Source organism: Teleopsis dalmanni, chromosome 1 (genome assembly GCF_002237135.1).
Source record: "Teleopsis dalmanni isolate 2A chromosome 1, ASM223713v2, whole genome shotgun sequence".
In the NCBI taxonomy this organism is placed as follows: Eukaryota; Metazoa; Arthropoda; class Insecta; order Diptera; family Diopsidae; genus Teleopsis; species Teleopsis dalmanni.
Window position 1 is genome coordinate 198,488,758 of NC_051846.1, and position 12,215 is coordinate 198,500,972.

Below are 12,215 nucleotides of genomic sequence, written 5' to 3' on the forward strand. Positions count from 1 at the left end.
TGAAATATCTCGATTACAAATAGAATTCTAATACGGGTTGTACTATTTAAATGACAACAATTTGTTTCTAAAAGACACTAGAATTTTCAAACTAAGAAAAGAAAGGCGTTTAGCTTCACCCAAGATTGTGTTTGAGTATATTCTAGAGGTAAGGCATGCTTGTTGTAAGAGACGTTTAGAATTCACTAGGCACCACTCGATACTGTTTGGAGTAAGGATGATAGTGAGTGAGTTTTCCTTGTGACACCCGACCGGAGGTGTAAATCTAGCACTATGGGGTTAGAACCCACAGCTTTGGCTGCCATGTCTATGTATAAGAGGTTGACCCTTCTAATAAAAGTATCTCAGTGGTTGTAGTTAAAAGCAAGGGTTGCGGAAGTATAAAATGTATTTATTACTTTCAGTGGATGTGAAGTTGCATTTCTCAACTGGGAGCTGTGGCCAAAAAAACAGCAGAGGTGTTAGATAGATCTTGCTACCTCCCAAGGTGGAAACTATAACAAAGCGTATGTGGTAGCAGTGGAGAAATATACTCTATATCTACTCTAATATATTTAAATTATTTTAATATGTCTTGAATATGTCATTATAATTATTAAAATAATCTTTAATGAACTCAAAAAATAAAATAAAAACCATTTTGTTTTTAATTTAAATTAAATTAAATTTTATTTGCTTTTTTAATAGTTTATTAATATTTTCATTTATAAATACATACATAGTTATTTACTATTATCTCACTAGTCTCATTCTTAAATTATTTACAATTAATTATCTTAACACTTAAATCACAGTTTAATGGAAATTTTGTATGTAATAAAAATAAATAAATTATTCAGTGATGTATAAATAGTAGAAAATGGAATAATAAATTAATTGTGTAATACTATTAAATAATTGCATAAAAACAATAAAAATAATTAAGTACATTGATTTAACAAATACTTTAACAAAAATTAATACTTTTGGTTTAAACAAAAAGTTAAATTTGTTGGTTAATTAATAATATAAGTAATGACAAGATATGGAAGAGCAGCATATTCACCACACCATAACAATTGTGGTGTATATAAATAATACTAACGAATGACAAGTGTGGTAACATTGAACAAAATAAAATATTATAGATTATCTTAATAGAAAATCCTAATTTAATTTGCTTGCCATTCAAAAAATAAATAAATATAAATTAATTTTAAAATTATAAAATCGTTCGTAATTAAATTAAATTAGTAAATTCTTTTCGCGCAATAATATTAAATTTTAATTAAGTTAATTAGTCTATGGTTAACGTTTATTATCACTCCTTCAACTCCTTCATGAATAGTAGGCGTTGTTGTTGATGTTGTTATTGCGATAACCCTGAGAGATCTGCTGGTATAGTCCCTTTTGGGACTGATGAATGCCACGTGTTAGTCGAACTCAACGAGTGGCTCTAAAACGCAGATCTGACCGCGCTTGGAACCGAACTGTAGGCGTCGATATCTGTGCATATGCAATAGACGATAATTTTAAACATAGGAACTGTCGTACTTTTTTGCTTATTTTAAATGGAATCAAATATGGCATGTATTGATTAAATGACTTATTTTAGTAATACTATTTCGTAATTTCCTAACTCCAAGAATTGCAGTAGGCAAAACTTATTTAACTGCAGATTGGATATTTAAGCACTTTGTTTTTGCACATGACGATGCTTCTTACGTCTATTGCCACCTTGTGCACTGCTATTTCTGCCACTCTTATTACTATTACCACTGCTGCCACTTCTGTTGGATTGATTTTTTCTATGTTTACCATCCTTTCCGATATGCTCAATGCTATCTTTCGCCATTGTACTTACACTTGCACTTTCACTCGAACTGGCGCTACCACTATCCAAAAGTAAATGTATTTTCAATTTATTTGCACGCTTCGAATTATGTTGTAGTTGACATTCTTCATTACTTCCAATGCGGCTGAGAATATTAACCATTTGATCTAGATACTCAAAGTAGTGATGTTTGGTCAACAATAGATCAACAACATTGGGATCATTTTTCTCATGCATTTCGTAGATTCGTGTAAGGAAGTTTAGTCTCTTATTCATTTGTGCTCGACTAACTGAAGTCAACATGGCGCTTTTCTTTTGTGGATAGGAGGAATTGATTGTGGTCTCAATTTCACATAACAGTTCCTGTGCGCTAAGGAATAGAACGTTCAGCTCCTTTGTGGTTTCCTTGATTTGGTTATGTTTCACTTTATCGTATTTGTATTGCGTACGTCCCAGGTAGGCAAAGGCGGCCACATAGTTTTGCATGTTGCGGTACCAACGTTTTAAAACGATCTAAAAATAAAATTTTAAATAATATGTTATTAATATAAATTACATTAAGTGCTTGGCGATTTTTGATTGATTTATTATATATAAAATATAGTTTACATATTGATTTTTATTACATGATATGACCATACACTGACACACACAACTGCAACTTCAAACCGCAGCAGCTCTTATGCAAATTACGCTGTTAATTCTTAGCTTGGCAAGCACAGCACCAGCACCAGCACCAGCAACAGCACCGACTGCCAAGTGCCGAGTGCAGCGCATTGACAGTGCCTGCGAAGAACTGGTTTCATGCCAAGCAAGCAATGCGCAACAAGACAAAGCATGCAATGGAAATAAGAAGGGTTTTTAACCCAGCTAAGCGTGGTTCGCTTAAAAATGGCTGTGCTTTTGTTTTTGTTTTGCCGGTGTTTTTTTCATTTTGTTTTTGTTTTTGCTTTTATGTTTTTGTATATTTGAACTTCGTATGCGCATTCATGCCCTGAGGGCGGTGATTGTCAAGTTAACGCACAACTTTTTTTGGTACGTGCAACGTGCGTTAATGCTGTTGCTCTACTCTGCTCTGCTTGGACCTACTGTGGTGTGGTATTATGCCAGCCAGCGAACTTTCAGCTGCAGTGTTTAGTGTTTACTTTCTTTGTTGTTTGTTGTTGTCTTTTTAAGTAAAGTTAAGTATAATTTTTTAATTGACTTGTTGAAAGTGTGATGCACTTGCGTTCATGTTTGATGTGGACATTTGCATTAAGGTTAATGTTGTATATCAACCTATACCACATATGAGATGAACATCAAGATGAAGAATGGAAGACGGTTCAAGATTTTAAATAGTTTTAATTTTTTTAAAGAATTTCTCTCTCTTTCGTTATTGTTTATACTAATTTATGGAGTTCTTTAATAATATTGATTAAACTTCAACTTATATTCAAACTTGAATCTAAATACTAGGGTAGTGGTAATACTGCAACTAATTTGAAGCAACGAGTACGAAAATTTTTACTGATATATAAAAAATAAATATAAAATATTGAAAATTTTTTAACAAAAGAAAATAAAAAAAACACACTAAAGTGGGCTTGCCTGGTAGCTCGACAACTCTTTGAAAGGAATAAGAATAAATTTAACAATATATGTGATAAGTTTGTTTTAATTAACTTTTAATTTTGTTAAATAAACGACCTTAAGTGCGGCGAAATTAATTTAATACAGATATATGTAATAGTGTGAGGCCCAGGTTTCAATGCACTTTGAGGTTAAGTAACACTTAACTGTTCAGCCTGATGAAGTTAAGTTCAACAAATTGATATATAAAAATATAATAGTATGAGGCCCAGTTTTCAGTGCACACTAAGGATAAGTAACACTTAAGTGTTAGACATAGACCTTAAGCCCAGTAGAATTAAGTTATGTAACATTAAATATAATAATTTAATATTTTGAGGTCGTGTTCAATGCACACTAAAGTTAAGTAAAATTTAAGTGCTATATATTGGCCGCTGAAGTAATACCCCTAATATATATATTTAATCATATAGTGAACACTTTATGTAGTTGTTTTATATATATTTAAAAAATCATACATTTTGGGTTTAATTGAGCTTGAATATTGAAAGTTTTCCATTGCAATTATTTTATAATCAAAAGAATTATTTAACTAAATCAGAACTTTTAGAGATTGTAAATTTAAATCAATTTTTTTCTTAATACTATTAAGAAACTATATTTCTAGCCCTGACACACTTATGTTACACAATTTTCTTCGCATACCTTCTTATTCACTCAGACAGACAGTAAACGCCCCATTCTAAGCACTGAGGTTATAAAAAAGTATTCTAGATAATAACACTATAAAGATAAGTGTCTATAAGAGGTAACAGCAATTATTGGAAGTTTGATGTAAATCAAAAAGATAGTACGTAATTCACTAAACTACTTCAATTCTACAACTGGGAATTCATTACTGGAAAATGAAAACGTGTTTTTCAAAATATTTAATTTTTATATGATACTTGTATATATACAAAATCTGAAACTAACATAAATAATATATAGCATACAGCAACTTAAAAGCAATGGAAGTAGAAGTGAAAAGGCGGATAGAAATCAAAGGAGAGAAGAGCGTTAGGAAGCACTTGTCAGCTTCCTAACGCTCAGAAATCTGACTTAAGCAGTAATCAGAAGCTCACGAAGATACTTGAATTAATACATTTCTATCATGAAACTTAATAAGTTCACATAATCACATTAAAATATAAGAAGTGCTAACAACTTGGAAAGCCTATTTTATGTGCCATAACTGCAACTGTAGACAACATAGATCGCTTCAGAGCATCACTGATGTTAATAGTTTTAAAAGATAACTTTGCAACAATATATATGTATGCATGATGGAGTGAATGGATCGAGTAGCAAGAGCAGAGCATAGCGGAGAGTTTCTATTGAGTTTCAATTTGACGCACAGTGCATCTTCACTGCAGTGTTCAGCGTTGGCAGTTGAAGTCAAAGCACTTGAGGGCGCACAGCTGCATTATTTATCACATGAGCGAATGTGTCACGTCAAGTTAGCCGCTGGTCAAGTGCAATTGTCCCAATTGTCATGGTATGCATTGCGGTTGCAACGACATCGCTTACGGCACTTACACTCATACTGGCTGTTGCCAGTAACAGGAAGATGTTGCATAGTTGCATAGTTGCACTTATGCTTGATGCTTCTTGCTGCACAGTTGCACAGTTGCACGGTTGCATGCTGAATGGCGATGTTTAAATGCCGATTTGACAGATTAGTTTGTCAATTTTATGATTTTGCAGCATAAAAATTCCGCCGCATGTAAAATTAGTCAAGTGTCTAAAGTTGAAATTAATCACGATGAGAGTTTTTAGGTTTTCAGGCATTTTTAGTTGCGTTTATATGCAAATTTTTATTAATTTTCAACTATTTTTCATAAATATTTTTCATATATATTTTTCAATGTACGAATATGTTTGTAATATTTTTTCCAATTTTTTTTTTATTTGTCATTGGCATATTATTTTTTAAGTGGTTTTCTAAATATTTTTCTTAATAATTTATTAGCTAAAAGTGTGTCAAATGCTGGTATGTGGAATATTTATATATATATATGTATTGACTTGATATTATTTTTAAAGTTTTCTAAGTGAAACTTACGTCTGAGTTTTGCTTTAATTTCGGCAGAAACTTGTACCTCGCGCTGTGCATCCTCCACATATAGGCTTCGCTGATGTCAATTTCCTTCAATGTTTCGTTAAGGGATAAATTATTCTGAACGCTTTCTCGAAGCTGATTTAAGTACTATAAATTAAAAAAAAAAAATATTAATAATAATCATAATCATATAATGATAAAAGCGAAAGAAAGTTACACATAGTATAAGTAACAGAAAATAGCGTACATAATTATATTTGATTTCTATACTTACAATACACATTGGTGCTTGTCTTTTGAGTGGTTCCTCAGTTGGGTCATAAACGCCATTGCATGGATTCTCCCATTCCAAAGTTGTTGAATTTACATCCAAATCATTTTGAAAATATTTATTATTTTCTCGCTTACGTAGACGAATACGTTTACGAACTCCACTGTCGAGCTGCAAATCTGGAAAGTGTTGGGGCAATAAGTCCTCTTCTGCTGCCCATGCCGACGCTGATTCTTCCACCGAACTGGTCAGTGAAGAAGAATTTTCTTCTCTTAATACAGCGGCTGAGCTGCTCTGGGGCATTTGTGTTAGCAACATTATAGTCATTGTCATTAGCAAAAGTGTTAAGGGGCGTTGGGTGCTTATCTTGTTGCTGTTATTGTTGCTGACGTCGTTGCACTTACGACGACAATACCACACGTTCAAGTTAATGCAGTTGCTGCTGCATTGGCTGCTGCTGGTATTATTGCTCATGCAAAAACGTGTGGAATCGTTGAGCAATCTCAAATTATTTACTTTAGCCGTTTTGTTAGTGTTTTGGGTTGCGCTATTTATGCAACCGCCTAAAATTAAAAAAATTAAAAAAAACATTAATAATTTATTTGTGTGATTAAATAGTTGATATGGTTATGCAAACTAAATAAATAGTTATTGAAAATAAATTATATTAAAAATATTTCGTTACATACATATATATAAATAAAAGAAAAATAAAAAATTTTTTTTAATTTATTTGTGTAAATAATAAATTATTCAAGCCTACATATACATACAAAATAAAAACTTATATACTTATATATAAAATATTTCATTAAATATAGGAAAACAGAATATAAATTAACAATACTAGTTCCCTACTTTTGGCTACATCCAAGCATTCCACTGTGGGATCATTCACAGAATCGTGATATTCAGTCAGAAAGATATAATATTTTTCCCCAACTATAAAGAAATTTCTAACTTTATTATATATAAATTATATTCCCAAATATTCCTTCTATTATATTCCTAAAATTATAGACATTAATAATTATCTTATAATTTTTTAAAAATTTTCTAAATTTAATTTTTTTTAATTTTTTTTAAAATTAAAGTGGCAATAAATTTAAAATTTTTTTATAATAATCATTATTTGAAACAAAAATTGCATGAAATGCTTTTATCAAATTACACATAATATTTTAAAAATACGTAAACATTCTAAAAGATATTTATTATTAAAATCGTTTAGAAAGTATACACGTCAAAACATGTCTTATTATTTGCAAATATTTTTTTTGGTTTTGTTACTGACATTTCATAAAAAGAATAAACATTTCAACGGTTCCACTCAATTAATTAATAATACTCAATTAATGCAATGATTCATCTTATTAACAAACAGAAAAAGTTTAAGAAAAACAGAAATGTAAAAACCAATATGAAGCGAAGAAAATATAATTAAATATTAAAAATGTTTAAAAATTAAACGAAATAATTTGAAATAAAATTTCAAAATTAATCTTAAAAATCATTAAAAAATTAAAACATATTTTTTATAAAATAATAATAAAGAAAACATTAATAAAATAAAAAAAAAACATAACAAAAGTATTACAAAATATTTAAAAAAGGACTATTTAACTATTTAAGTTTTATAAAGATTTAAAAAATTTAATATATATTATATATTAAAACAATAATTTGAAAAAAATCAAACAAACTAAAAACAGGAGTACACAATATTATAAAAAAAAGTTTTAAATAAAGAATTAAAATAAATATAACAACTCTAATAAAAAAATATTAAAAATAAATTGAAAAAATATAAAAATTGTTTGAAAAATATTTCTTTAATTTAACCAAATAGGGCTTTAAAATATTTTATGATTTTTAATAAATAAAAGAATTAAAAAAAAATTTAAACAAAACTTTTTTCGAAGTTTGACTAAATAAGGCCTTAGTATGATTTCAAATAATTAAAACTAAGAAAATGATTAATATTTAACCAATAAAGTCTTTATAATGCTTCATTTTTCAAACATTTAAAAAAAAATTTAAACTATTTTTTTTTATTTTAAACAAATAAGGTTAAAGAAGTTTTTTTGAAAAATTAAAACTTTAAAAATTAAAAAAAAAATTTAATTAATTAAAAATTTAAACTAATTTTTTTTATTTTAAACAAATAAGGTTAAAGAAGTTATTTTGAAAAATTAAAACTTTAAAAATTAAAAAAAATATTTAATTAATTAAAATAATATAAAAAGGAGTTTTGTTGTTGTAGGTCACTACTTTTCATCACCACTCTAAAAAATTCAAAGCAATAAACTAATTTAATTTTTATTATCAACAAAATTAATTATTTACTGAGTTACTTTTACTTAACTTAATAATTACTATCATATAAAAATGATCTCAATCACATACCTTTTTGGTAGATTTTATAAAACGATTACTTAACACAGAATATAAATTGCTTTATAAGAGGTTTAAGTTAATTAATTTAATTATAATTTTAGTATATAATTATTGATTAATGATTTTATTAATGACTCCTTTTTAAATCAATTTATGGTTTTTATCGCTTAGATAATTTATATTAATTCACATAACACTACTAACAAGAATTTTTAAATTTTTATGGACACTTCAAAACTGAATTTATTCGATATATGTTATATAAATATTTATAAGCCTTAATAAATGAATTAATAAATTATTAAGTTGCTTTCGTTCGTTTAAGATTTATTCAAATGAAATATTCGTTGTTTACGTTTCGCTGTCTTTTTATTGACTAACTAAACTGACTTGAATGACTAAAATCTTTAAGTTAGCCTACGACAACCAGCCGCAACCTAACTAAAAGCGACTAACCAACCAATCAACCATACAACCACACACAGAGAAACTTTTGTGTGCCGCTCCAGCTACAGCTAAATATAAATTGAGTTTTACGCTGGCAAATTCCAAAGCAAATGCACAATTTGTATTACTCATCCATAAACAGTTTTCAGTGTTTTCAGTGTTTTCAGTGTTTTCAGTATTTGCTGTACAGCAAATGTACCAATTACACATACAATTTACATACGAAATGACAATACAACCATTACAAAAACAGCAACTAAAACAAAAACAACAATAACAGCAAAAAATACCGAATGAAAAAACCCACTTTTACGCTATGCATTGAGTGAAAAATGTAAAATATGCTATTAAAATGCAATTTTCTTTATCAAATGCAATAAAAACAAAAATAAATAAAAAACGCAACAACAAAATATAGGGAATCACATGCAGCAGAAAAGTTAAGTAGGCGCACGTGTGAGTGATTATTATTTCATAATAAAATTTCTCTCTTTGCAATGCGTATTTTGTTGTAGTTTCTAGTTGTGTGCGTATTTTTGAGTAAACTACATGGCAAGCAGTTGAGTCGGACACCTGTAATGCATGAGTAACTCAAGCGTAGTAACAAGACAGTCAGATATTTTACATGCTTACATTGAATTGAGAGTGTTTTTCTTTTTGAGTAAGTCTTGCACCCACACACAATTATAAATAAGGGGTTTTCTTGAAAATTTTCTAATATACATTTCGACATACAGTCATTTCATTTTTACTTTTTAACTTATTTATACCTACTATTCTGGTGGGATATGTATATTCTGTTATCTTTGTAGAAAATGGATCTTGTTGCTATACTCAGTATAAAGCACTATTTCTTTTCTTGTGTGTTTGTAAGTGAAGAAAGTGATTTTCTTTTGTGTGTTTTATCCAATAGAAATACTTCTGCTTAAATTTTGGTAATATTTAAGGGCACTGCCCACATTTTCAGTGATATGAAGTCATTCATATAAGATTCTTATCATCTTCTTGCTCGGGTTTTTTTTTTTTTTGATTCTGAAATTGTACTCACTCGTTGGCGAAGAGTGTATGTAGCTTTCATTCATAAAAGCTTGCTTGTAGCAAAAAAACTAACTGAGTCATATATGCGGGTATAACGTTAAGTGTGTTATTTGAAAACTGAAACATAAGCGAATTTCTGTTTGAAACTTAAAACGTTAATTATTTTTAAATATTAATTTAAGTAATATAAGAAAGTTTTCTTGCATTCAACAAAGTTAAATATAGATTATAATATCAGTATTCATGTTATTTTTAAGTATATAGTAATGTTGATAAACACAACAAACAAGTTTAAAAATAAAAAATATTTTTTCTGCTTTCATATTTAAGTAGAACACATCTATATATTTATATATGTATTACTTATTTCGCCTACTTTCTTTACATTTCTTGCATTAACAAAATTATTCTTATATGGTTTTAATTTTCAAGAACATTTGCCAAAAATAAACAAATAGTCAAACCTACACGTTTAGTAAACAAAAACCATAATAACATTTATTACTCAAGTTCAAAGTTATTTTGAAATTAAATATGAGTACCGCAAATAATTTTAGTATAACTTTTAGTTCATATTGTTTATGTTTCACGTGCATTTGATATCGGCGGGGCTAAGTGGGCTGCATACAACTTGCGCTCTCACTCCACACAAATTTTGTGCTGTATTTTTATCATTACTCAAATTTTTTTCTTTGCAAAGTTTGCTGTTATTTTTTCTGTTTTGTTTTGTTATTTTTCTCTCCCCAGGTTCGTTGACTTTACAAAGCTTTGGCATATTCAGAAGCTTAAGATTTTAAAGCAAAACCTATCATTGTAAAAAAAAAGTTTATTATAATGTAATTTTTTTGTAGTGGTGTTGCTTTATACTCTCATTGTTTTTGTAATTAATATAGAAACAGCTGATACATGTATATTGTGCAAGGTCGCTGTTTGTTGTTTGTTGTTGCTCTTGTTCAATGAAATTATAACTCAGAACAACTGCATACATATGTTATCATTGCTTAACAAATAATAGGAGAAACTGATAAAAAAGAAAAAAGAGAAAAAACACAAAGAGAGTAGCATAAATAAATTCTAACATAAATTATAGTTTGCACCACACACTTCTCCCACTTAGTTTTGGTTTGTTAAAAACTTTGCTAAATTTCCTATGATTTCACAAGAAATTACGTATTACTCATACGTTGTGTGTTGCGTTGCGGTCGCCCTTGTCTTCGCCTTAGCCGGCATTTACAGTAAAAATTTTATACAAATTAATTTGCTCAATTGATTTCAGTGTGAGACAGACAAAAAAACAAAAAAAAACAAAACCACTACGAAATGATTTTTTCAGTATTTTCGTCTACTAAGGCAGCAAATGCAAGCATTGTGTTTCCTTTATTAATTAAATTTTTTTGTTTTTTTACTTGTGCAGTATTTAAATCGTGATTTTAGTCATGTTTTGAATTTTGTTACAAAGCTGACTGTTGAAGTCAGCTTTTTTTTTGTTGCTCCACCGCACTTCTTTGATTTGTCCGTCTGCATATATGTCTATGTTTTGCTTTTTTTTGTGGTTATATGCAAATTTCAAGCGCTAACTGAAATTGCGTGTGGCTCAGTATAATTACGTGTTAATTTTAGCTTTTTAGTGACTTTATGGTAGCATAAAAAATTTAAAATTTATTTTTAGCTCAACTGAAGCGTGGGTGACTTGTCTTGTGACGAGCCAATTTGATTTGTAGATGAGCTATGATTCCAGCGCCATCATGTGGGCGTTTTCACTATGTTAGTTTTGCATGAATAACATTTCGGAAACTCAATGATTTCTGCTTTTTTTTCGTTCTGCTGTCATTGAAAGTTTAAAATTTTGAGTGGCTATTTAATTTATACAATTAAATTTATTAACATTGTTATGTTAGGTCAGTGTTTGCGTTACATTTCATCGATAAAATCGAAATATTGATAAGATGTCAAAAATAAACAAATTTCACGGTGCACTGATAAGCGGGCCATAATCGCCAAATTAAATGAACTTACCCAATTATTTATTTAATTAGGGTTTTCACTTGACGATAAGTAGAGAAGTGGTCTTTAATTGATTGTTAATTGAATTTTAATTATAACATAAGATGACTTAATATCTTATAATTACATTACAATTAAAGATATGAAAAATTTAGAAAAATTTGAAACAAGAACTTAAGGATTTAGTTACTTTCCATAGTGGTTTTGGTAAGGCAACTTATGATTAATATTGATATACGGTAATCTAACTAATATAATTAAGATGATCAATTTTGTAGGATATATTAATAAAATTTTTGTTATCATAAATTTTTTTTTTGATATGCAAAAATTTAAATAAAAAACTTCTCTTTAGTTAAAATTAAGCTGATTTTAGCAGTTTCAAAAATTATAACAGTAAAAATATTTTTTATTGCTTGATTATTTAATTTGTATTGTAACTTTCTATAAACTATTGTAATTTCATGCATTATAATACTTAAATGATTTGTTCTCATTAAAAAAAAATTTAATACACCGAAACGTTCAGCGATTTATAGATAGAGTATCAAAACAACGTATTTGTAAGAACT

General features: G+C 28.5%; 1 protein-coding gene across 1 annotated transcript; it reads right to left on the bottom strand.

The window, feature by feature from the left end:
* Positions 1–1,252: 1,252 nt before the first annotated feature.
* Positions 1,253–6,244, bottom strand: LOC119667035. The gene is made up of 3 exons (XM_038076315.1): positions 5,761–6,244; positions 5,490–5,633; positions 1,253–2,326 (listed from the first exon to the last, which is right to left on the bottom strand). The coding sequence occupies exons 1-3, from the start codon at positions 6,229–6,231 to the stop codon at positions 1,667–1,669; spliced, it is 1,275 nt and encodes a 424-aa protein (XP_037932243.1). The 5' UTR covers positions 6,232–6,244; the 3' UTR covers positions 1,253–1,666.
* Between the last annotated feature and the right edge of the window lie 5,971 nt (positions 6,245–12,215).

Excerpts from the sequence above, each read along its gene's own strand:
- LOC119667035 (XM_038076315.1), bottom strand. The coding sequence starts at position 6,231 with ATGAGCAATAATACCAGCAGCAGCCAATGCAGCAGCAACTGCATTAAC. Across the intron at positions 5,634-5,760 it reads GACAAGCACCAATGTGTATT|TACTTAAATCAGCTTCGAGA; the intron begins GTAAGTATAGAA and ends TTTAATTTATAG. Across the intron at positions 2,327-5,489 it reads AATTAAAGCAAAACTCAGAC|ATCGTTTTAAAACGTTGGTA; the intron begins GTAAGTTTCACT and ends TTTTATTTTTAG.